The 27,991-nt window shown below is 37.3% G+C and overlaps 1 protein-coding gene across 1 annotated transcript; it reads left to right on the top strand.

The window, feature by feature from the left end:
• The first annotated feature begins 10,726 nt into the window (after positions 1 to 10,726).
• Positions 10,727 to 27,535, top strand: PLK4 (polo like kinase 4). The gene is given in 16 exon segments (XM_068989911.1): positions 10,727 to 10,756; positions 11,412 to 11,507; positions 12,219 to 12,314; positions 12,394 to 12,508; positions 15,098 to 16,121; positions 17,104 to 17,204; positions 19,181 to 19,548; positions 20,359 to 20,463; positions 20,821 to 20,923; positions 22,456 to 22,605; positions 23,192 to 23,325; positions 23,422 to 23,513; positions 23,655 to 23,802; positions 24,505 to 24,645; positions 25,847 to 25,953; positions 27,099 to 27,535. Coding segments are annotated over 16 exon segments (2,913 nt in total). The 3' UTR covers positions 27,202 to 27,535.
• Positions 27,536 to 27,991: the final 456 nt, after the last annotated feature.

Below are 27,991 nucleotides of genomic sequence, written 5' to 3'. Positions count from 1 at the left end.
GGATAAAGATGTGGTACATATATGCAGTGGAATATTACTCAGCCACAAAAAGGAACAAAATCGTGCCATTAGCAGAGACATGGCTGGACCTTACAGAGTGAAGTCAGTCAGAGGAAAACAAACACTGTATATTATTGCATATATGGAGAATCTAGAAAAACAGTACTGATGAACTTATCTGCAGGGCAGGAATAGACAGAGAACAGACTTGCGGACACAGACGGGAAGGAGAGGGTGGGACGGATTTACAGTTGCTCTGACATATACACTACCATGGGTGAAATAGCTAGCTAGTGGGAAGCTGCTGTAGACAGCCCAGGAAGCTCAGCTCAGTGCCCTGTGAATGACCTCGTGGGGTGGGATGGAAAGTGAGGTGGGAGGAAGGCTCAAGGAGGAGGGGAAATGTGTAAACTAACACAAACATAATTGCTGGAAAGCAATTATATTTCCATTTTAAAAAAAGAAACCTAAAAAACCCCAAACACCCACAATGTGGTGCCACTTCATCATACTTCTCAGAACAGCTGTCATCAAGTTCTGCTGTGTCTCTCAGGGAACTCAAACAAGGGCTCTGTATCAACCTAGAGGGATGTGATAGGGAGGGAGGTTCAAGAGGGAGGGAATATATGTATACAGGGAGGCCTGGCGTGCTGCGATTCATGGGGTCACAAAGAGTCGGACACGACTGAGCGACTGAACTGAGCTGATGGCTGATTCATGTTGAGATTTGATAGAAAAAATTCTTAAAGCAATTATCCAATTAAAATTTTTTTAAAAAGCGTTGGTGAGGATGTAGAGAAAAAGGACTTGTGTGTTGTTGGGAATATAAATTGGTGCAGCTACCATGGAAAATAGCATGGAGTTTCCTAAAAAAAAAAAAGCACTATCAATTCCATTTCAGGGTATTTATCCAAATAAAAACACTAAGTCAAAAATATACATGCACCCCTCTCAGTGCTAAACCTGAAGCTCCAATTCTCTGGCCACCTGATACGAAGAGCCAACTCACGGGAAAAGACCCTGATGGTGGGAGAGGTTTAAGGCAGGAGGAGAAGGGGATGACAGAGGATGAGATGGTTGGATGGCATCCCGGACTCAATGGACATGAGTTTGAGCAAGCTCTGGGAGATGGTGAAGGACAGGGAAGTCTGGCGTGCTGCAGTCCATGGGGTCGCAAAAAGTCGGACACTAACGCACAACTGAACAACAACATCGTTCACTGCAGTACTGTTTGGAAACAACCTAAGTGTCCACTGATGGATAATTTAAGATGTATTCTGCATATATAGTATTGCTGCTAAGTCGCGTCAGTCGTGTCCGACTCTGTGTGACCCCATAGACGGCAGCCCACCAGGCTCCCCCGTCCCTGGGATTCTCCAGGCAAGAACACTGGAGTGGGTTGCCATTTCCTTCTCCAATGCATGAAAGTGAAGTCGCTCAGTCGTGTCTGACTCTTAGCGACCCCATGGACTGCAGCCTACCAGGCTCCTCCATCCATGGGATTTCCCAGGCAAGAGTACTGGAGTGGGGTGCCATTGCCTTCTCCGATATATAGTATTATCCAGCGATAAAAAAGAAAAAAAAATCTTACACAAATTTGTAACGTGGACTCAGAGGGCATTATGCTAAGTAAAGCAAGTCAGTAAGTCAGAGAAAACCACCACATTCTATGTAGAATCTAACATATATATATATAAATATGTATTTAGGTTAAATAAAAATTTTAAAAAGAAAAAAAGAATAGGTATGGAGGGGACAGTGGGTCCCTCCAGTGGAAGGAACACTGGAAAGTGCCTGAAAGGAAGGCATCCTGCACTTTGGACCATGGAAGGTAGGTCAGCACCCCCATTCCTGGGGTCATCAGTCTTGTGTTGCAAACAGCTAGCTAAGCCCCAAGAATATCCAAAAGCCTCACTCAGAATCCTCTAGGGAAAAACAAGTGGGTGACGGTAACCAAAAATAAAGGCCTTAGGCTTCCAGTAGCCAATGTCACAAGTTCTTATATGAAAATATCAGGCTTTTGGTATGTCCATAGTATGTAAAATTGTAAGTTTAATTCATATATGGCTATCTTGAGTAATAATACTGACACACTGGGAGTTAAAAATGCAAGTTGCAGTACATATAATCCCATTTCTTTAAGTAATAGGAAATACACACACACACACACACACACACACACACTTGTACAAAAGTAGGAAGGTAGGGAAGGGACCCTTTCAAAGTTACCACTGATTACCTACAAGGGGATGACAGATATTTTCAAAATAATAATGTATCACATACAAATTCAAGTGAGATCTGGGTGCTGGAGAATTCTGAAAACCCTGCAGACAAGGAAGGTGTACTTCTTTCTAATCTTGAGTTAAAAAGGGAGTCTGTCTTTAAGTGGCTAGGCAAGGTCCCCAGGTTAGGAATCTTCCTATAAAAGGAGACATCAACCAGTCAACCACACCCAGGTATTTTTAAGCTGAAAAAGTGCAGTTGACATTCAGTGGTTTCCCAAATGTGATCTGTGAAGGATTAAGAGTCAGGAATGGCTTTGGGAAAGGACAGTTAGGAACCTGACAGGATAACTTTTGGGAACTCACTACCACTGCTTTGCTTTTTGGGATTGTCATTAAACTTTTAGTATTCAGCAGCAACAAAAACAAAAGTTGAAAATTTCTGATACCACTGAAATAGACTTCGGAGTTAAACAAAACATTTACTTAATCTCCCTTAGTCTTAGTTTCTCCATCTGTGTAAAGCAGATAAACCCCAACTTTATCATATGAGCCCTCAGGGAAGTCAACACCAGGCAAAAGTACTACCACAAATGAAAATTACAGGGCCGTATCTTTCATGAATATAGATGCAAAAATCCACAACAAAATATTAGCAAACTGAATCCAACAACACATACACATAAAAAAGATTACAAACCATGACCAAGTGAGATTCATCCCAGAGTCACAAAGTGGTTCAATACATGCAAATCCCTCGGTGTGATATACCACATCAAAAGAAAAGACAAAAACCACAGTCATCTCAACAGATGCAGAAAAAGCATTTAACAAAATTCAACATCCAGTCATGATAAAAAATTCCTACCAGAGTGGGCACAGTGGGAACATCTCTTAACATAATAAAAACCATTTATGACAAACCCACAGCCAGCATAACACTCGATGGTGAAAAACTGAAACCCTTCCTGCTAAATTCTGGAGCAAGACAAGGATACCCACTCCCGTCAGTTCTATTTAACATAGTCCTCGCCACAGCAATTAAAAAAAGAAAAAGAAAAGGTATCCAAATTGAAGTGAAGAGGTAAGATTATCATTATACGTAAATGGTTGATACTAAAATACAGAAAACCCTAAAGACTACACAAAAACTACTAGAACCCATAAATGAATTTAGCAAGGTAGCAGGATACAAGATTAAAATACAGAAATCAGCTGCATTGCTTTACACAAACAATGAAATAACATAAAGGGAAAGCAAAAAAAAAAAAAAGCCCTTTTAAAATGGCATCAAAAAATAAAATAAAATACTTTGGAACAAACCTGATCAAGGAGGTAAAAGATCCATATGCTGAGAACAATATAAAACACTGAGGAATGAAATTGAAGATGATTTAAGGAAATGGAAAGACACCCCATGCTTGTGATTTGGAAGAATTAATACTGTTACAACCACTGTGCTACCCAAAGCAATCTACAGATTTAAAGTGATCCTATCAAAATACCCATTATATTTTCCACAGAACTAGAATAAATAATCCTCTAGTTTATGTATGGAACCATAAAGGACCCAGAATTGACAAATGAATCTTGAGGAAAAAGAACAAAGCAAGAGGCATAACCATCCCAGACTTCAGACAATACTACAATGAGCTACTGTCATCAAACAGAAGGGTATTAGCACAAAAAAAAGACCATGAATCAGTGGAACAAAATAGAGAGCCCAGAAATAAACACTACAGTCAATTAATCTACAACAAAGTAGGCAAGAATATACAATGGAGAGAAAACCGTCTCTTCAGCAAGTGGTGTTGGGAAAGCTGGGCAACCTCATGTAAATCAAGGAAATTAGAACACTCCCTCACATCATATGCAAAATAAACTCAAAATGGTTTAAAGACTTAAAATATAAGACACAACACCATAAAAATCCTATAGAACACAGCAAAACATTCTCTGATATAAATCATACCAATGTTTTCTAGATCAGTCTACCAAGGCAATAGAAATAAAAGCAAAAATAAACAAATGGGACCTAACCAAACTTATAAGCTCTTGCACAGCAAAGGAAACCATAAACAAAACAAAACAAACTACAAAATGGGAGAAAAATATTTGAAAATGATGCAATAAGGGCTTACTATCCCAAATATGTAAACAGCTCATTCAACTCAGTAACAAAACAATGCAATAAAAATAGGCAGAAGACCTAAATAGACATTTCTCCAAAGAAGACATACAGATGGCCAAAAGGCACATGATAAAAATGTTGAACATCACTAATTATTAGAGAAATGTAAACCAAAACAATGAGGTTCCACTTAAGATCAGTCAGAATGACCATCAGTAAAAAGTCTACAAATAACAAATGCTGGAGAGGTTGTGGAGAAGAGAGAACCTTCCTACACTGTTGATGGGAGTATAAATTGGTGCAGCCACTATGGAGGTTCCTCAAAAAGCCAAAAGTAGAGTTGCTATATGACTAGCAACCCACTTAGTGGCACGTATTTGGACAAAACTCTAATCTGAACAGATACATGCACCCCAATATTCATAGCAGCACTTATTTACAATAGGCAAGACAAAAGAACAACCTAAATATCCATCAACAGATGAATGGATAAAAAAGATATGGTATACACATACAATGGAAAATTACTCAGCCATAAAAAAGAATGAAATAATACCATTTGCAACAACATAGATGAACCTAGAGATTACCATACCAAGTGAAGTAAGTCAGAAAAAGAAAGACAAATACCATATGATATTGCTTATATGTGGAATCTAAAATATGACACAAATGTGCTTACCTACAAAACACAAACTCACAGACATGAGAAGACTTGTTTCTGAAGGAGGAGAGTGAGGGTGGAAATGATGGATTGGGCCTTTAGGACTAGCAGATGCAAATTACTATATAAAGAATGGATAAACAACAAGGTCCTATGATATAGCACAGGAAACTGTATTAAATATCCCGTAATAAACCACAATGGAAAAGAAAAAACAAAATAAACATATAAACAGATACATACACACACTCATAAAATTCATCTAAGCTTCTCTTAGGAAACTAGGGGGAAAAAAAGAACAAATTAAATCAAAAGTAAGCAGAAGAAAAGAAACAATAATAGAGAAATCAATGAAATTTAAAACAGGAAATCAACAGAGAAAAATCAACAAAACCAAAACCTAGTTCTTTGAAAAGATCAATAAAATTCATAAGACTCTACTCAGGCTAAGAAAAAAAGGTTACAAGTTACCAATATCAGAAATGAGAGAGAGTAGGTTATCAATATAGATCTCATGGACATGAACAAGATAATAAAAAAATACTTTGAACAATTCTATGCCCACAAATTTGATAACTTAGGTGAAATGGACCAATTCCTGAGATTTATCGCAGGTATACAAAGCTGGTTCGATACTCAAAAATTAATGTAATCCACCACATCAGCAGGCGAAAAGAGAAAAATTACATGATGATATCAGTAGATGCAGAGAAAGTTTTTGACAAAATGTAACATCCATTGATGATAAAAACTCTCACTAGCAGTACAGGAAATCTTTCATTAACTCAATAAAGACCATCTATTAAAAAAAAAAACTGACAGTTAACATCACACTTAATGGTGAGAAACTAGAAGCCTTTCTGTTGATATCAGAAACAAGGCAAGTATGTCTCCTCTCATCATGACTCGTCAACATCATGCTGGAAGTACTAACAATATTATAAAACAAGACAATGAAATAAAAGGTGTGCAGGTTTGGAAGGAAGACATAAAACTGTCTTTGTTTGCAAATGATACTATCACCTATTTAGGAAACCAAGCAAATCAACAACAACAAAAAAGCTTCCTGAAACTAGTAAGGGATTATAGCAAGGTTGCAGGATACATGGTTAATAAGTCAACTGCTTTCCTATATACCAGCAATGAACAAGTGCAATTTGAAACGAAAAGTACAATGTGATTTACAGCAGCAACCCCCAAAACGAAAGACTTAGGTATAAATCTAACAAATATGTACAAGATTCATATGACGAATACCACAAATCTCTCATGAAAGAAATCAAAGAACTAGATAAATGGAGAGATAGTCCATGATGACAGACAGGAAGACTCAATACTGTCAAGATGTCAGTTTTTTTCTAACTTTGATCTACAGATTCAATGCAATCCCAATCAAAATCCCAGCAAGTTATTTTATGGCTATCAATAAGCTGATCTAAACTGTATACCAGCAAGACAAAAGATCCAGAATAGCCAATGGAATACTGAAGGAGAACAAAGTTGAAGGAGCGATACTGCTAGACAATTAAGGGTTACTATAAATCTACAGCAATTTAGAAACAGTATGATATTAATGAAAGAACAGACAAGTAGATCAATGACAAAAAAGAGAGAGGCCGGAAACAGACCCAAAGAAATACAGCGAATAATCATTGACAAAGGATAACAAAGGCAACAGGATGAAGCAAAAGACAGTCATCTCAACAACTGGGTGATAAAACAACTGGGTGGGGTGGGGGGGCGTGTCTCCCTGTGTGCGCTCAGTCATGTCTCTGATGTCCACATGCAAAGACTAACTCAAAATGGACTATAAACCTAAGAGTACAGCTATAAAACTCCTAGAAGATAAACAGGAAAAAAATTAAGATTATCTTGGGAATGACAATGACTTTTTAAATATGACACCACGCCACAATCCATGAAAAAATTAATTGATAAGCTGGACTTCTTTAAGAAGTGAAAACCTTTTGCTCTTCAAAAAACATCATCAGGTCTCCCTAGTGGCTCAGTGGTAAAGAATCTGCCTGGCAATGCAGGAGACATGGGTTCGATTCCTGGTCCAGGAAGATCCCACATGGCACGGAACAACCAAGCCCATGTGCCACAATTATCGAGCCTTTTCTCTATGGAGCCCATGTGCCGCACCCGCTGAAGCCTGCGCACCCTAGAACCCTTATACAGCCGCGAGAGAAGGCGCTGCAGCGAAAAACCTGAGCGCTGAAACTAGAGAAGAGCCCCACTCGCAGCAACCAGGGATAAACCCGCGCAGCAACAAAGCCCCAGCACAGCCAAAAATAAGTAAATAAAATTTTTTTTTTTTTAAATAAAGACATCATCAAGAATGATAAGCCACAGACTGGGAAGACGCTGCAAACCCAACACTGCTAAAAGACTGTTATCCAAAATACAAAGAACTCTTGGGACTTCCCTGGTAACACAGTGGATGAGAATCTGCCTGCTTTTACAGGGGACGTGGGTTCAATCCCTGGTCCAGGAAGATCCCACAAGCAGTGGGGCAACTAAGCCCACACACCGCAACTATCGAGCCCAAACTCTAGAGCCGAGAGCTGCAACTACTGAAGCCCATGAGCTGAGAGCCTGTGCTCCGCAGCAAGAGAAGCCACTGCAAGGAAACACTTGAGGACCACAACCAAGAGTAGCTCCCATTTGCCACAACGAGAGAAAGCAAGCACACGGCAATGAAGACCCAGGGCAGCCAGGCAAATTAACTAAGGAATTTTTAAAAATACAAAGAACTCTTAAAACTCAACAATAAGAAAAGAAACAACCCAATTAAAAAAAATAAGTCTGAGTTCAACTGATACCTCACCAAAGATATACATACAGACAGCAAATAACCATATGAAAAGATGCCCTACAATATACAGCATTAGGGAAATGCAAATGAAAACAAGATACAACTACACAGCTATACAACTACACACATCTACAATCCAGAACCATGATAATAGGTCAAATGCTGGTGAGGATGTGGAACAACAGGAACCCTAATTCATTGCTGGTGGGAATGAAAAATGGTACAACCACTTTGGAAGATAGTCTCTAAGTTTCTTAGAAAACTAAAACATACTCTTACAATATGCTCCAGAAATTGCTTTCCTTGGTATTTACTGAAAGGAGTTGAAAATGTGTAGCTAGAAAATCCTGCAAGAGGACAATTATAGCAGTTTCACATATGACTGCCAAACCTGGGAAGCAACTAAAATGTCCTTCAACAGGTAACTGGATAAATAAACTGTAATATACCCAGACAATGTAACATTATTATTGTTTAGTCACTAAGTCACGTTCGACTCTTTTTGTGACCCACGGACTGTAGCCCACCAGGCTCCTCTGTCCATGGGATTTTCATGGAAGAACACTGGAGTGGGTTGCCATTTCCTTCTTCATGGAATCTTTCAGACCCAGGAATCGAACCACGTCTCCTGTCTCTCCTGCATTACAGGCGGATTCTTTTCCACTGAGCCATGTGGGAAGCCCCAGTAGAACATTATTTAGCACTGAAACAACTGAGCTAACACACCATGAAAAGGTATGGAGGAAACTTAAATGCATATTTCCTAAGTTAAAAGCTAGTCTTTTAATGGCTACATTCCATATGATTCCAACTATTCAACATTTTGGAAAATTCAAAACTATGGAGAGAGTAAAAAATTAGTGGGGCTTCCCAGGCGCTGCTGCTGCTGCTAAGTCACTTCAGTCGTGTCCGATTCTGTCAGACCCCATAGACAGCAGCCTACCAGGCTCCCCCGTCCCTGGGATTCTCCAGGCAAGAACACTGGAGTGGGTTGTCATTTCCTTCTCCAATGCATGAAAGTGAAAAGTAAAAGTGAAGTCGCTCAGTCGTGTCCAACTTGAGACCCCACGGACTGTAGCCCACCAGGCTCCTCCGTCCATGGGATTTTCCAGGCAAGAGTACTGGAGTGGGTTGCCATTGCCTTCTCCTCCCAGGCGCTACAGGTAAAGAATTCACCTGCTAATGCAGGAGATGTTAAGAGACATGGATTCGATCCCTGGGTTGGGAAGACCTTCTGGAGGGGGGAACGGTAACCCACTCCAGTATTATTGCCTGGAGAATGCCATGGTCAGAGGAGCTTGGCCAGCTGCAGCCCAGTGTAACACAAAGAGTCTGACACGACTGAAGCGACTTAGCAGGTAGCACTGGCGGTGGGAGAGGTGAACAGGAGGAGTACAGAGGATTTTTAGGGCAGTGAAAATTCTATAATGATGGATACATGTCATTATACATTTTTTCAAACCCATAAAATGTATACACCACCAAAAGAGTTCTAAGGTGAAGGGTGGATTCTGCATAATTATGCATGCATGCTAAGTCACTTTCAGTCGTGTCAGAGTCTCTGCAACACCGTAGACTGTAGCCCACCAGGCTCCTCTATCCAAGGGATTTTCCAAGCAAGAATATTGGAGTGGGTTTCCATTTCCTTCTTGGGGCTTCCCTGGTGGCTCAGACCGTAAAGAAGCTTTTTGCTAGTTAGGAGAAACAGTCTTCACCATGAGGATTCTAGTGTTTTTCTAGATATAAGGAGGTATAAGAATTGGGCTCATAAAATCGGCTCCTGAAAGTATCTATTTGGAAAACCTGTTCTGCCAGCTTTCTACAGAGCACAGAGTCCCTCACTTCTGCCCTCCACCCTAAACTCCTTTCACGAGTGTTGAAAATCAGCAGCTGCAGCAGCACATGTCTTAAAATACTTGTAGAGGTAACAGGAGACTAGCAGAAATATTATGCAAAAAATATGTGCTTGACTGCAATGTACTCCCCCTTCACCAAAATCACATATATAGACTAACCTTCCCCTCCTGCCTCTGTAGCAATTTTCTCAGAGCTATCTGAAATGCTGTCTCCCCGCCTATTAACCTCATTTTGCCTCAAGTAAAACTTAACTCGTAACTCATACGTTTTGCATTTAAGTCGACATACATTATCACACGTGTGTAAGATCTCTTAAACATGAGTTATTACACAAATAGCATTGTAATTAATAGAAATTTACAAAAACAAATAAAGGAGTCCATGTTCTTAAAGTACCGCGTCCACTCATATCAGTTATGAAACACTGGAGTAAGTAAGCATTGAGCTGTAAACGGCTGCTTAAGTTAACGAGTTGTAAAAGTCGGAAAAGACTGAACAACAGCTGTTCCGTCAACTTTAAGTATTTGGAATTTAAAAATTGTTTTACGTCCTTTACGGAATTGGAAGCTGGACCTTTTCACACCCTGAAGTGAGTAAATTACCATATTCGAAGTTACCTTTTTTATCCGTCTGGAGTTGGTCTCCCAAAAGCCGAACTGCCAACACTTCCGGCCAAGCTGTAGGACGCCGAAACACTTCCGGTCCTCGTGCAGGGGCGGGCGGGATAAGGCGCCTATCACGCATGCGCGGCCCGGCTCAGCCTCTTCGGAGCGACCCGCCTCCTTACGTCACCTCCAACCTCTGAGGACAGCCACCGGCGGGAGTTTTTCAAAATGGGAGCGCGGAGGCGCCGCCCAGGCCTCAGAAGGTGCCCGGTAGACCTTTCGGAGGCTGTGCTGTCGTCGCAAAGAGCGGCGGCCTAGAGAACCGAGCCTGATGGGCGCCAAGACCCGCTGGCTCCTTGGAGTGCTGCCTCGAAGGAACTGCGTGAAGGGAGCTGATCCGGGGAGCACGGGCCGCGGCCTGGAAATATGGCGACCTGCATCGGAGAAAAGATCGAGGTGAAAAGACTCGGCAGTCCCGAGTAGGGCGGGCGGGAGTCGGAGTGCCGGGTCTCGAGACCCTGGCAGGAAGGGGATAAGTCGAAGCTAACAGCTGCAGGGCTGGCTCCGAAGTGTCTGGGGAGGGTCCCAACCACCCGGGCCCGGCTGTTTGGGGGCGGAGCGGCCCGCCCCTCGGAGATGCGGCGGCCGTGGGACAGGTGAGTCCCTTTTGGCCCCGCCCTTCTGTCCGTAGATACCGCGGCCCCTGGTCAGCGATCCCGCCTGAGCTGCCGCGCTAGAGCAGGGCTAGGGTGTCTTCCCCTTCTCCAGGGGAATGGCGGTTACCTCCGGCGGGAGCTGCGGCGGGATTCCGTTCCAGCCCTTAGCTCTCAGGGGTTGGCTGGAGGTGGGAGGAGGGAGGAGGTTGCTGAGGCTAAGGAACCAGATCATTAGGGTGCTGCATCTAGAAACCAGCCTGGAAGCTCACAGACACACAAGCCGTCAACATGCTGTCTACCCCAGACACCAGCTGTATTGAGGTGTAATACCTGCTTGAATTTTAAATGCAAATTCTCCTTTCGATCCTGTTTATCCTCTTTCCAGCCCCTTCCTATTTCTCTTCCTTTCTACTTCTGGAAATCATCACACGTATTCTTTAATTTTAACTTTTAAGGATTTTAGAGTTGGAAATCTGCTTGGTAAAGGATCATTTGCTGGTGTTTATAGAGCTGAGTCCATTCACACTGGTTTGGAAGTTGCAATCAAAATGGTAAGAATATATTAATCAGTTTCTCACTTCTACTTTGCAGATAACTAGAGAGGTTTGCTACTTGAGATGTTAGAAACTCCTTACCTGCCAGCCTTTTCTTTATGGTGTAAAAAGCCCATTGCTTAAGCAAAATACGGTAATGCCAACAGGTGAATTGAAGGATATCTTAAATAAATGCCTTATCTTTACTGATGTTCATTAGATCTGGTATCTGTTCTAATTATGCATACTTGGAGTAATTGGTAGAAATCAAAGAACAAATAATAATTTGTTTATAAGAAGAATACCCTTGTCCATAATTCTGTTTTGCACCGTAACAGGCTAAAATACTATTCTTGATTGTTAGGAGTCAATCTAACAGGAGTAATATAAGCTAAGAAACACCTAAACCAGTAGAAAAAGGAAAGGGAAGTTTTCTTTTAAAACTTTGCTAAATTTGTGTTGTTGTTGTTATCATAGATTCGATAGTTGAACTATAAATTCTTTAAGTTGATAGAGTATATTGGAATGCATTAGAGAAACTTATTAGTTCATTCTGCCAAGCACTCTGCTGGGTGCATGGGGAAAACAGACAACAGAATAAATTGATCTAAAAAGTAGATAAAAGGACTAAAGAATGTTTCAAAGTATATTTTCTTTTTTCAAAGTTAACATGACAAATTCACATTTGAAAGTTTATCATGAATGTTTAAAATTCTCATGTTATTTTAGATAGATAAGAAAGCCATGTACAAAGCTGGAATGGTACAGAGAGTCCAAAATGAGGTGAAAATACATTGCCAATTGAAACATCCTTCTATCTTGGAGGTAAGATACACATTTTATAAAAGTGGCCAAGGACATGGTATTTTTCTCTATTATAATTTATTACACTCTTACATTTCAGCTGTATAACTATTTTGAAGATAACAATTATGTGTACCTAGTATTAGAAATGTGCCATAATGGAGAAATGAACAGGTATTTAAAAAATAGAAGAAAACCATTCTCAGAAAATGAAGGTAAGCCATACTTCTTTTTTTTCCTTTAAAAAAAATTTTTTGGTAGATCTGAGTTTTACTCTTTGTAGTTTTGAAGAATGTACTATTTTGTAATATTTAGTAAAACTGTTTCAATTATTACTTTAGGCTACAAAAGGAGACCGTTCCCCCCTACCAAACTTTAAACAGCTGTTAATTCATGTGAATAATTTAGGTGTTACAGAAATAAAGTAGAAGGAGAAATTTACTATCCTTCTTTTAAATTAAAACAACATTTTAAATCATTGGTCACAGTTTAATGTGTATCCTTTGACATCTAGAAAAGTTTTTTAGAAAAAATGCTCTTGATGACTATAAAGTAGTTTCTAAGTCAAACACAAGTACCTGCTGAAACCGTTTGCTGTAGAAAATGTCAAACATTTAAACTGAGAGAGTAATATAATGAGCCCCTATGAACTTACCAGTCATCTTTCAAAACTATCAACTCATGATCAAATACTTTCATCTTACTCTTCTTATTCCCCTAGTGCCCCCGAGTATTTTGAAGCAAATCATAGACATCTTTTTATCTCTAATTGAGACAGACTTTAAAAAAAAAAAAAGTAAGGACAAAGTCACTATCACACCTGATAGTTCCTTACTATCAAACACATTGTCAGTTTCAGCTTCCACAGTTTCTTAGAGGTAACATTTTTATATTTCAGATCAGGACCAAGTAAGGTCCTTGTATCATCACACAAATGATTGTTTTCTATCTATCTATTTATTTATTTAGGCTGTGCTGCATCTTAGTTGCAGCTCCCAGAATCTTCATTGAGGCTTGCAGACTCAGTTGTGGCATGCATGCAGGATCTACTTGCCCAAGCAGGGGTTGAACCCCGGGCCCCCTGATTTGGGAGCTTGGAATCTTACCCACTGGACCACCAAGGAAGTTTTAGAAATGATTGTTTTCAAATTATCTTACCCTGCTAACTGAGATTGCAGGCTAGATTGAAATCTAAGAAAGATGGTTGTTGACAGTCTTTTTGTCCATTTGATTCTATATTTAACCCATTTAGAAAGCAATTTGGTCACACATATTAAGAATCATGGAAATGTTTATATCCTTAGATTGAAAGTAAGAACATTATACAAATTGAAAATAAATTCATATACATATTGATGAATACTGTATTTTTTCATAATACTGTAGGGTTTTCTTATATAGTAGGGTCTTCTTATATAAGACATAACTTACAAAAATTGGAAGGAGATGAATTACCAATTTAATTAAAACCAAGAATGTATATGACAAAAGATACTGTCAACAAATTTCCTGGTAGCTCAGACGGTAAAGCGTCTGCCTACAGTGCAGGAGACCCGGGTTCGATCCCTGAGTCAGAAAGATCCCCTGGAGAAGGAAATGGCAACCCACTCCAGTATTCTTGCCTGGAAGATCCCATGGACCGAGGAGCCTGGTAGGCTACAGTCCACGGGGTCGCAAAGAGTCAGACACAACTGAGCAACTTCAACAAATTTCAAAGTTAAAGATAGGAAGAAAATATTTATAAAATAAATGGCTGGCCAATTAATATTTAAAATATAAGGCATGCCGGGACTTCCCTGGTGGTACAGTAGTTAAGAGTCCCCCTGCCAATGGAGGGGACATAGGTTCAATCCATGACCCAGAAGATTCCACATGGCACGGAGAGACTAAGCTCGTGCTCTACAACCAGCCATCTGAAACTACTGAGCCATGTGCCACAGCTACTGAAACCCGTGTGCCTGGAGCCTATGCTCTGCACACACAGTGAAGCCCGTGCACCATGCAGTGAAGAGTAGCCCCTGCTCGCTGCAACTAGAGAAAGGCTGCACAGAGCAGCCAAGACCCAGTGCAATCAAAAAAGAAAAATAAGGCATACCTAAAAAGAAAAAGACAACTGAATAGGAAAATGGATGAGGGATATAAGGAAACTGTTCACAGAAGAGGAAGTATAGTTGGCCAATTCCCAGGTGGTGAAGTGGTAAAGAATCCACATGCTAATCAAGGAGATGCAGGTGATGCGGGTTCAATCCCTTGGTCAAGAAGATCTCCTGGAGAAGGAAATGGCAACCAAATCCCACGGACAGAAGAGCCTGATGGGCTACAGTTCATGAGGTTGCAAAGAGTCAGACACTACTGAGTATGCGTGCAGAACATGGGGACATCAAGGGAACTTTAGATTGCTTTTCTGTTTTTTAAAATTTGAGTGTATTTATGAATTTTTTGTTAAATTATAAATATTTTCTCTTAATTTCTATGGACTTCTGGTTACCCTAGTTAACTCTAGTCATTCTCAATTCTTAATAAAAGTAAGCATCCCTTAACTGTATTAGAAAACTCATCAGTTGTAAAGGACAAAGATTAAAAGGAGTGCCTAGATGTCTTAAAGGGAAATATTAAAGAATATTATAAAATTATTAGAGTAGAAAAAATAAATTATCAGAGTGGTATTTTGGTTGGTGAAACTAAGCCACAAAGCAGTTCACTAATTGTAATATTAGCTTATGTACTTGGGTTTCATAATGTATTCTAAATACTGAATCTTTAGATTTTCTAAGTTGTAACTTTTATTTTTTGCATTCTAACAGCTCGACACTTCATGCACCAAATCATCACAGGAATGTTATATCTCCATTCGCATGGTATATTACACCGGGACCTCACACTTTCTAACCTCTTACTTACACGTAATATGAACATCAAGATTGCTGATTTTGGGCTGGCAACTCAGTTGAAAATGCCACATGAAAAGCACTATACGTTATGTGGAACTCCTAATTACATTTCTCCAGAAATTGCAACTCGAAGTGCACATGGACTTGAATCTGATATTTGGTCCTTGGGCTGTATGTTTTATACGTTACTTATTGGGAGACCGCCTTTTGACACTGACACGGTCAAGAACACATTAAATAAAGTAGTATTGGCAGATTATGAAATGCCAACTTTTTTGTCAAGAGAAGCCAAGGACCTCATTCACCAGTTACTTCGTAGAAATCCAGCAGATCGTTTAAGTCTGTCTTCAGTATTAGATCATCCTTTTATGTCCCGAAACTCTTCAAAAAAAAGTAAGGATTTAGGAACTGTAGAAGACTCGATTGATAGTGGACATGCCACAATTTCTACAGCAATTACAGCTTCTTCCAGTACCAGTATAAGTGGTAGTTTATTTGACAGAAGACGACTTTTGATTGAACAGCCACTCCCAAATAAAATGACTATATTTCCAAAGAGTAAAAATCCAAGTGATTTTTCTTCTTCAGGAGATGGAAGCAGCTTTTATACTTCATGGGGCAATCAAGAACAAGAAACCAGTAATAGTGGAAGGGGAAGAGTAATCCAAGAAGCAGAAGAAAGGCCGCATTCTCGATACCTTCGTAGAGCCCATTCCTCTGATAGATCTGAGACTTCTCATGGTCAGTCTCGAGTGAAAACATATACAATGGAACGATGTTACTCAGCAGAAATGCTTTCAAAATCCAAACGATCAGGAGTGGAGGAACATGAAAGATACTCACCCACAAACAACGAAGCTAATATTTTTCACTTCTTTAAGGAAAAGACATCCAATAGTTCTGGATCTTTTGAAGGACCTGATAACAATCAAGCACTGTAAGAATAATTCTGTCAAAAGCATTTTACTTTTAGATAAGCATTGTATTATCACAGACATGAAGCTGCTTGTAACTAAGGTTGGGGGTATCTTTTTTCTAACCCTATCAGATATTCCTGGGGCACTTCTTAACTATGATTTCTATTTTTTAATAGAAAATCAGAATGATAATTTTGAATTGTAGTTAAGAATTAAAATGAGTATATGTGCTCGTGGATGTATCTGTAGTATGTGTTTAATACTTACTTTTTAGTGTCATGTTTAATTTTATATGAAGCAGGTCTCCAGTGCAGTGTATCATATTTTAAACGTGTGATCCCTAAAGTACTCTTAACAGTAACCATACATAAACACACACACAAATAGAGAGTTCATTTCAGTTCAGTCACTCAGTCGTGTCTGACTCTTTGCAACCCCATGAATCGCAGCATGCCAGGCCTCGCTGTCCATCACCAACTCCCAGAGTTGACTCGGATTCATGTCCATCAAGTCAGTGATGCCATCCAGCCACCTCATCCTCTGTCATCCCCTTCTCCTCCTGCCCCCAATCCCTCCCAGCATCAAAGTCTTTTTCCAGTGAGTCAACTCTTCACATGAGGTGGCCAGAGTACTGGAGTTTCAGCTTTAGCATCATTCTGAGCTTAAGTGATGAGGAATCATACTGTTACCTGCTTCTCACATGAAGACTAGGTTTTTAGTGACTAGTGTTTGGGTTTTTTTTCCCCTCTGATTTTTATTCTTAAATTACAAGAGGATAGTAGCCATATAGAAATAGTGTCACAGTGCCATGGGCATTTTGGCATAGGAATTTAGCTTCGTAGAGACCATTTAGTTATGTAAATATTGAGTTCTACTATTAATTAAAAGTTTTTAGGTGTTCGTATCAAAAGAAATCTCTCTTTTTAAAGTATTTTTATTTTACAAAGTTATTATCAGATAATTTTTTATTAGTTTATGGAAAATTTTTTTTTCTTTCTTTAGCTCCAATCATCTTTGTCCAGGAAAAGCTCCCTTTCCATTTCCTGACCAGACACCTCAGACTGAAACGGTGCAACAATGGTTTGGGAATCTGCAAATAAATGGTGAGTTTTTAATGGACTATTTAATAAAATATTAATAATTTGGCCACTTAGCAAGCATTGCAGTTTTCTCTTTAGATTTTCTTAAGGAAATAATGGCATTTTGAATAAACCTAGTTATAGTAATAACAGTACATTTTGAGTATTTACTCTATCAACCACTGTCCTTAATGCTTAACATAGATCATTAACTTTTTAAATTCTCACAAAAACTATACAAAGAAGACACTATTATTAGTCCTGTCTTACAAATGAGGACGTTATAGTGCTCAAAGCTTAATTTGCCAAGCCACACTGTCCATAAATAGACATGAGTCTAACCCACACAGTCTGGCTCAGAGACTTTAGTCTCTAAACCCCTCTGCTCTCACAGTCTCTCTGTAATAAGTACCTGTGTCAGTGCCTATAAAATAATCAAAAGATGGTTGATTTTATTTTTGACTATATGGGGGTATGGATATCACAGTATACCAGTGGGACCTTGCATAACACTACACAGCTACTAAAACCTAATTAAGTCATTATTTCATTTATAGACCCAGAGTTTGAAGGTTAAACATTTCTCCTTAATGAACATGCTAGATTCACAGAAGTGGATTGGAAAATAATTATGGGGAAAAGTGAGAATAAAAAAGAAACATATGGAAGAAACATATGGAGAGGGGAAGATAATTTTTTACTAAGTATCATATTACTTCAGACAAAGTACATAATATATGGGTGTAATTTAAGTAGAGTTGTTTTGTCACCACAAGTCTATTTTTGTGTGTGTGTATTATTTTCAAGATCCCAAAAGATAATTAATCTTCTCATGTGTACTTGTTAAAGCTGATAATTCAGCCTTATGTGTTTTAAACTATAAAACTGCCCTGTGCATAAATCTTGTACTTAACCTTCTACTGTGTTTATACATACTTCTCATTTGGTAACATGGACATGCCTGGGGTAACCTTGTTTATAATACTCTAGTAGTGCTGCTGCAATTTTAAAGTATATTATTTGATATAAGATATTTCCTATAATAATGGTAGTGAGGAGGGGAAAGCATGTAAAAGTCATTTAAGGGGAAAACTGAGATACAGACTTTTAGATTTAGCATTAGAAAAATTGCCTTACACAGTTTTATATGCTCATCATTTTAAGGGCTTTTTAAAAAATGATGTCTCCATCTGAACTCTAGAACTGTTGATATATAAAATTTAAATAGGTAAAGTTCAACAAGAGCTTTTTTAGAAATGTAGCTACAAATAACATTTGTAATATTAAGTATTAATGATATTAAAGCTATTTTGTATATTTTAGTGTGTTTTGGCTTTAGTTGCATATTTTGTAAGTAAAAATGAAATAGTCCTTAGCTTACATGTTATGTGGAATGATTATTTGGGAACTCCTCTCAAATCTATATTTATTGCAGCATTGGCAGTTGCTTGTTTAGCATTAGTAGGTGACCCATTTAGTAGGTGACTAGGGGGAGCCTGGGGGGCTGCCATCTATGGGTCGCTCAGAGTCGGACACGACTGAAGCGAATTAGCAGCAGCAGCAGTTTTGCTTTGATTGAAAAATTAATTTCATATTGGTATCTTTTCTTTCTTAGTCTTAGACTTAAAGGTATTCTTTTGCAGGCTAGCTTGAAATATCCTTTTAAAGTCACTATCTTTTTTTTTTTTTAAGTTGCTATTTTATTATGCCATATCTTTTTCTCTTTTTGTGGCTGCACTGCATGGCTTCTGGGATCTTAGTTCCCGGACCAGGAGTTGAGCCTGGGCCCTCAGCTGTGAAAGCACCAATTCCTAATGGCTGGACTGCCAGGAAGTCCCTTATGCCATATCTTAAACTGAAAAATTATGAGTTTGGTTTTTTTTAACTAGATTTCTTTTGTTCTTCATAAAAAAGTATGCTGTTGTAACCAGCATGACACTGTTTTGTGTAGACTTGACTTTAATTATTCACTAAGTTGCTTTATTTTATGTATATTGTAGTTCATTTAAGAGAAACTACTGAGCACAACAGTATTAGCCCAAACAGAGATTTCCAGGGCCGCCCAGATTTGCAGGACACATCAGGAAACGCCTAGACTGATACAAGAGCCAAAAGGAGCCCCAATGCTTCTGATAATGCACGTTCTGTAAAACATTTGAATACCATGAAATATATGACTGCATATCACACTAAACCTGAAATAATTCAACAAGAATCTATTTTTGGCTTAGATCCTTCTTCTGAACAAAGCAAGGCTAGGGGTGTGGAGCCACCGTTGGTCTATCAGAAGCGTACATTACGAAGCATTACATCTCCTTTGACTGCTTATAGGTTAAAACCAATCCGACAGAAAACCAAAAAGGCCGTGGTATGTCTGTTATTTTTCTAAATCACTGTATGATTTCCTTGAGTATATGGTTTTTGGTATCAAGCATGGTATCTTTTCAGTTCTATAATGTCCCTGTATTTTTTATATGTATTTGATAAACTCACATAAAAGAAAAGAGATTGCATGTTTATGGAACAATAGCTGTTGTTTTCTTCTGGATACTTTAAGAATGGTGAACTGATATGAACTTTAAATTATTGATAATGAAAAACATTTAGAAGTAATACTGGCCAAATGCTGTGTTAAATATTATTCACAATCCTAATCACTAAATTAATATAGTATTATCTTTTGTTTTCATTGTTTCTACATTTAATCCAGTCTCAAAAAGATAAACTAGAAAATATAACTATTTAAACATCTCAAACTATTGATGTTTTAACAGGAATATGAAAAATAAGTAGAGGATTTTTTTTTTAATGTGTGTATTGGGAATAGTGACTTTTATTTTTTAATTCCCTATTCATCCTGTTTTCCGTTTCACCCAGTCTTGCCTTTAATTGGAGTGCTATTCTTTACAAAGCCCTTAAATTCTCCACCCTACCTTCTGCTTCGTTTCTGCTCATTGGTTATTTCACACCTCATTATACCATCTCACCTTTACTCCTTATGTTTCACAGTTGTGCTCAAATACACCTGTGATCTAGACTATTGCAGTGAAGCAGCTATTTTATTTTTATGTTAATTTTTTTGTTTCTGCCATGGTAAGTACTTTGCTCTTCACTAATATATATGTCAGAATGTTCTGATAAATAATTGTTATTGATTTTAGTTTTTGGTTTTTTTTAGGTGAGCATACTTGATTCAGAGGAGGTATGTGTGGAGCTTCTGAAGGATTATGCATCTCAAGAATATGTGAAAGAAGTTCTTCAGATATCTAGTGATGGGAGTATGGTAATGTGGATTCACTTTTATTATCTTGCAGCTTCATCACTTAAGTATTTACCATTCCATTCATTCTATTACAAAACAATTTTTTAAATTACTTTTCCTGATATGATAGTATATATGGAATTCAAAAACTAAAATAGCATACTATAAATAAAGTAGTGTGGTTTAAAAAATAATTATAACTAGTAACAAAATCTAAACTTCAGGCTTAAGTTTAAACAGTGAAAAAATTACTTTTAGAGAGTATTATGTTTTCAATAAAGATAAAATTTAATATTCATGTGAGCTCTTTTATAATTTTAGTGACAAAATATAGTTAACTTTATGGCATATAATTAGAATTTTTAAATTTTTTGACAGATCACTATTTATTATCCAAATGATGGAAGAGGTTTTCCTCTTGCTGATAGACCACCCTCACCTACTGATAATATCAGTAGGTACAGTTTTGATAATTTACCAGGTATGTAAATTTACCAGGGAATAAATTTAGATAATGGATTTATATAAATCCATAGAGATAAACTCTATACATGTGGATATCATAAATTATAAATATCTTGACTTCATTTGGGCTGCAAGTTATGTTCTTACAACTTTGTATCTGGAGAGATGTGCTGTACCTTACTAATTCAGTGTTCAGCCATGTTCTGTGTTAAAATGGAATTTTATTTTATTTAAGGAAAAACTAACTCTGGAATATTAGTCATGTGTCCACAAATATACTTTGTGCATTTGTTTAGTTACAATTTGTCTAGAATAGTGTTAAAAATTCAACACGAAGTATCTGGTTTTTTACTTTTGAAATCTTTCTGGGCTACATAATGATCCCTTGTAATTGTGGTTAACCAAATTTGACTCCCAGTTCAGTTTCTGGGCATTATGAATTAGAAAATTAAGCACTGAGTAATAAGACTTCGCTAAGGTGACTTAAAAGCAAATGAGAGAACCTATCCAACCTAACCTTATTAGAATAAAAGCAGGTAGGCAAGACTGTTAAATACTATAAATGACCACTGCTGCTCCTGCTGCTTAGTCACTTCAGTCATGTCCAGTTCTATAGCCCACTAGGCTTTTCTGTCCTTGGGGATTCTCCAGGCAAGAGCCGCTGGAGTGGATTGCCATGCCCTCCTCCAGGGGATCTTCCTGATCCAGGAACTGAACCCAGATCTTCCACATTGCAGGCAGATTCTTTCCTGTCTGAGGCACCAGCTGCTGCTGCTGCTAAGTCGCTTCAGTCGTGTCCGACTCTGAGACCCCATAGACAGCAGCCCACCAGGCTCCCCCGTCCCTGGGATTCTCCAGGCAAGAACACTGGAGTGGGTTGCCATTCCCTTCTCCAGTGCATGAAAGTGAAAAGTGAAAGTGAAGTCGCTCATGACTCTTAGCGACCCCATGGACTGCAGCCTACCAGGCTCCGTCCGTGGGATATTCCAGGCAACGGTACTGGAATGGGGTGCCATTGCCTTCTCTGTGAGCCACCAGGGAAGCCCATGAATGACCACGGTTACAGGGAACTACAAAAATTTAGCATGCTGTACTTTACTCATATAAAAAGTGCTACATTTCTTTTTCTCAAACTCATTTGGTTCTGTTATCTTAGAACTCTTTTCATTTCATTTATTAAAACTTCCCTAGAGTCATTATCTTACTTTTAATAAGGAGTCAGTGATTCAAGGAGAGATTTTTTTTTTAATAGTCATGATACTAATCTATCAGATTTTGTTACATACATCTTGGGAATTTTAATACTGTCTTTAATTTTCATTAAAATAGTAGACTTCCATCTCTAAAAAATTTTTATATTAAAATAGTAGACTTCCATCCCTAAAATATTTTATTTTTAATAGGATTATTAACCGTGGGTAATGGAATTATTAACTTTTGAGTTAAATTTTTGAGAAAAAGTAGAAATAAATATTAAGACTGTTACTGAATTTATGTCAACATTTTCATTCCCTAAGATTAGGTAATTTCTTTCTTTTGTCTGCCTAGAAAAGTACTGGCGAAAATATCAATATGCTTCCAGATTTGTACAGCTTGTAAGATCTAAATCTCCCAAAATTACTTATTTTACAAGATATGCTAAATGTGTTTTGATGGAGAATTCCCCTGGTGCTGATTTTGAGGTTTGGTTTTATGATGGTAAGTGCCATTTAGAAATGGTTATTTTTTGCCCCTTTAGCTTGTAATTTTGTAATTGTGGGTTTTTTTAATTCAGCACAGTTGTTGTTTTTTTGCCCACACCACGCGCTTGTGATATCTCAGTTCCCAGACCAGGGACTAAACCCAGGCCACAGGAAAGCTCAAAATCCTAACCACTAGAGAACCAGGGAATTCCCTAGCACAGCGTGCATGGGTGTGTGTGTGTCAACATTCTGATTGATATGCTACTTCTTATTAGAACTTAAGTGGACGTGTGTGTGTGTGTGTGGTTGATATGCTACTTATTAGAACTTAAATGGACGTGTGTGTGTGTGTGTGTGTGAACATTATGATTGATATGCTGCTGCTTCTTAGAACTTAAATGGACATATACCCAAAAAATGGCATATATTTATTGGAATACTACTTTGAGAGCCTCATTTTATTAATGGCCAATGAGTAAATGTAAATGATACCTTGATCTAGGAGCTACTGTATACTGGAGTATGATAATATATATATTCATATATATACATATATTGAATATTTATAGAAATGATTAAGGATTTTCTGCTTATTTTTTAAGGAGCAAAGATACACAAAACAGAAGATTTAATTCAGGTGATCGAAAAGACTGGCAGATCTTACACCTTAAAAGGTGAAAGTGAAGTTAATAGCTTAAGAGAGGAGGTAAAAATGTATATAAACCATGCTAATGAGGTATGTACCTACTTTTAGTAGGTTTTTTCTTAACCAGTTACTAACATTACAAATGACATAGGTGAAGTAATGACAGAAACCACTCTTTTAAAACAGGGCCACTGTATTTGTTTAGCACTGGAATCCATAATTTCAGAAGAGGAAAAGAAAAGTGGAAGTGCTCCTTTTTTCCCCATAATCGTAGGAAGGTAAATGTTTGAAAATTTATTAAATATGACTAAAATGTGTAAATTTTTTTTTAAGTTTAGTGTTTACATTATGAGCATTCTTCTGTTTTCTGTAAATTGAAAGCTTTAAGGGAATGTATTTGACATGTCTTTCTCCTTCAGAAGACCAAGTAGTTCTAGTTCACCTAAGGCCTTAATACCTCCTCCTCCTGTGGATCCAAACTACCCAATGCGAGAGCCACCATCTCTGAACAGAATGGTCATAAATAGTACTGCTTCTCCAAAACAGGCACCAGGACTTAATCCTCCTGTAAGTAAATACATGTCACTTCTGTACTTTAAACTCTTCAATGATTGCCTAATGTCCCTGATATAAAATTAAAACCACCTGACTGTGGTCTTACTGTCACCCAGCTACTTGTCTAGCCTCATCCTGAGCTACTTTACCCCAGCACTCTCAGGGCCTTCTCACAGGTTGTTCACTTGACCTGCTGTTCTTTTCCTGAACCCTTTAATGGCTCTTTCTCCTCCTCCAGCTCTCAGTTTAAGCACCTCAGCGAGGCCTAACTTGACTCCTCAGGGAAAACACCAAATATACTAAACGTATATATAGTTTTATTTTTGCTAGTAAATATCATTAACTTCCTTAATATCCATGATAGGGTCATGGTTAAAAAAACACTTATTTTTACCAAATGAACTATCATGCCAATGAAGATGATATAGCAATGTAGTAAAATACAAGATTAAAGAAATAGATCTGTGTTGTGTGTTTGTATTCACAACCATTTATAATTGTAGCTATGAAAAATTATATCTTTAGGGAAATGAATAAGTCTGCCAAAATGAAATTTTTTTTCCTGTCCTATGCATTTTCTATAATGTGATAATTTTTTTATCTTTTCTTTTTTATAAGTTAAGATAATGAAAATCTGGTCATTATCTACTTTTGCTAAGGTTGACTTACTGGAACGCTTAGGAATGGTATCTTCCTTTCTTTTACTGTTTGTAGGTGGTTACAAATGAAGGACTTGGCCTTACCGGTGCAGCTTCTGAAACAAACAGCTCTCCTAGAAGTCTTAAAGATTGTCTCCCTAAATCAGCACAACTTTTGAAGTCTGTTTTTGTGAAAAATGTTGGTTGGGCTACACAGGTGAGAAGCTTTTAGGCATGTAAATTTTCTAAGTATGTAGTAATTTGGTTTCCACAGTGATTGACAATGACCAAAAAATATAAAGATTTCTCTTTGCAAGAAAGTTTTTACACCTTTTTTGCATTGGGTATGTCATTAATAATTTAAAAAATTTTTTATTTGTATACACTTGGAAAACTCTAGATACTAGTTGATAAGCAAATTGCTTGCTAGGGCCTAGGTGACCTGTTTTTGGCATTTGTCTTTAAAGTAGCGGTCATGATAATGGCTAAACATTAGGACTTGAGAATGTCCTTAAGACATTTTAAGTTTTAGAAATTTGTAATCTATATTAGTAGAGTAACTTTGATTTGGCAGAAAAGATTTTTTGCATTTTAAAGTTGGTTCTACACTTAAAGAATTTTATGTAGGTGTAAACCTATATGTGCATGTTATCTGAAAACTTGAATTTTGGAGACTTTTGAGTATAGCACATGGAATTTTTACTTACCAGTGAAGTAAAATACAGCTTAGTCCTTTATAGAGGTAGGAAATAAAGGGAAGGGAACACAGCATTTGTCGAGTACCTCCCTACTACCATGTTTTTCACATACATTGTCACATTATTTCCCAAAATAAAACCTAGTAAAGTTGAGGCCATCTCCTCCTTTCATAGATAGGAAAATTATGGCTTATGATGGATAGGTTGACTTGCACATTCCTACTAGTTGGCAGAATCTGGATGTAAACCCAAGTGTTGGATTCCTGTACTCTGGAGTGGCAGGCACATTAACTAAAGGAACAAGTTTCAAAAGCAAAGATGTAACATTCTCTGGCAGAACAAAAATTCTCATGGCCTAAGAACAAAGAATGGATGAAAATTGTAACCTAAGGAAGTGTTGTTTGGTAAATTTCTAAATCTGTTCTTAGAAATACTATGGGAAAGGAAAAACACTTGTTCAGACATCCTAGTAGAAATTAATGGAAAACAGGATTTATGTAGAATAAATTTAATTTCTGATGTCCTATCTATCTATTAAAGGAATCACCTAAAAAAATATGGATATTCTCAAATGTTGCTGCCATCACAGCCCCAAATTTGTAGTTACCTGAAGGGTTTGTTGTTATTTTTTAACTATGTGAAAAATCTGTTAAACACGAGTACCTTTTAAGAATTTATGTTCTGCTATATAGTAATTTTGCATGCTTACTATTTTTCTAGTTAACTAGTGGAGCTGTGTGGGTTCAGTTTAATGATGGGTCCCAGTTGGTCGTGCAGGCAGGAGTGTCTTCTATTAGTTATACATCACCAGATGGTCAAACAACTAGGTAAGTTTTAAAATACTGGTTGAGATTCAGCCCTTTGCTAAAATTTTTTTTCTCTATATGCTGAAATAAATGATTTAAGTTACTCTTTTCATGTTGACAAAGTTAATCTTACTATTTATACTGTTACATATTCAAAGCAGCTCATAGTCTTTTTAATACATATTTTATGATTATCTACAGAAATGCAAGGTAGCTGGAATGTATTATCCACACCAGTTGGTTAGATTGCTTTAGCCTTACTGTTCCTTTAGTCTGAGTTGACCCTTTTCAGAAGTAATGAACTTCTAAGTAATGTATTAATACTTAGTTTATATAAAAGAACACAGAAACAAGAAGTCGTTAATAGATAACCAGACTATTTTTCCCAAATGAAAGGCTGTATCAATGTAAAGTGATTAATGATTAAAAGAATTTTTTGAATGTATATACTCATTCTGAATGAGGGTATATGCCAGGCTAATACAATACTTATTTTGACAAAGAAAAATCTGTCAACAACAAAAAGCAGTGGTTTGGTTTCCACATTTCAAACTATAACTTACTAAAAAGAGGTAGGGTGCCAATGATGCCAACAGAAACATGCTACTTTATGAAAAATGCTTATTGTGGAGGAAATACTTGGGCTAAACATAGTTTGTGGGTGTTTACCAACTGCTTTTGTGTATATATATGCAGTACCATCATTTAAAGAACTCACAGGTTGAGGGGTCTTGTTAAAACGTCTTCCAAATGTTCTAGAAAGTGGAAAGATAAAGGTATAAAATGGGTAGAACCCATGTTCAAAGATAAAAGTTCAGATTTTTACTTGATATGGTAGTTCGGAAAATTTTGATATTTAATGGAAATGTTATTATAATGTGTTTAGTTTGTATTTTCTTTAGGGTCTTCAACTTAATGAGGAATCTAGATTTTCAGCTTGTGTAAAATCTGTTCAAGTTTTTTGATCTATTTTATTATTTAAATACGTTTAGAAATTGATCTATTTTAAAAGGATACAAATTGACTGTTTTAGTGTCTTAATAAATAATTTTGTATAATCTTTCTGCACTGCCTTTTGCCATTGAAGAATTACTGTGCCTTTTGGTAGTCATACAAACCAACTGATTAAGTTATGATTTTATCTTTTTCTCTTCTGCTTCACTTAGGTATGGAGAAAATGAAAAATTACCAGAATACATCAAACAGAAATTACAGTGTCTTTCTTCCATCCTTTTGATGTTTTCTAATCCAACTCTTAGTTTTCATTGATTAAAGCTCCTTTTAGATATATGTTTAATAAATAACTTTTTTTGTTGGCTTTCAAGTAAAGTGACATTTTTATTTTAAAAAACTTCTTCAGAAAGCCTTTCTGTAAAAGAGAATTTTAATCTGTACCATAAAGGATGTCTGTCTTCCAATGAGAGAACAAACCAGAATGGAACATGAGTCACAAAATGTACAGGACACCTAACTTTGCTCTTAGAACATATACCCTTGAAATTACTGTGTTTATATGTTTGTATTGAACAGTCTTTTGAAGCAAAAATATAGATGGTGTGTGGTATATTTGTGCTTTTTTATTGTTTTCCCTACTTTAGACATGTTAAGAATCATGGACAAAACATGCTGGAGTTTCTGAATTTTGAACATGTAAATAATGTATATTTATGTTATAAGTAACATATGTAAACATGTATATTTGTTTTATATTTATTTTTGTAGCACTAGTTTGTGATGACATTTCTGCAAATGCATTTTATTAAAAAATAATAAATAGTGATAAGTTACTTTATTGATTTATTTACTTAATTTAAAATAAGTTAGTAAACTTATTGCCTGTTTAAGAGGAGGCAATTAAATTTTTAAAATTAGCTTTTTAAATGGTAAGTACATTGTTTCTCTACCTTTATCTGAAAATATCTGTATATTAATGATAAACATTTTAACAATGAAAAATTCAACAATGCAATTAACATGAGGAATGCTGGCTCAGACAGTAGAGAATCCGCCGGCAATCTGCGAGACCTGGGTTCGATCCCCAGGTTGGGAAGATCCCCTG

Source organism: Capricornis sumatraensis, chromosome 17, assembly GCF_032405125.1.
Source record: "Capricornis sumatraensis isolate serow.1 chromosome 17, serow.2, whole genome shotgun sequence".
NCBI classification, from domain to species: Eukaryota; Metazoa; Chordata; class Mammalia; order Artiodactyla; family Bovidae; genus Capricornis; species Capricornis sumatraensis.
The sequence above is the reverse complement of the archived record's forward strand: the minus strand, read 5'-3'. Positions and strand labels throughout refer to the sequence as shown.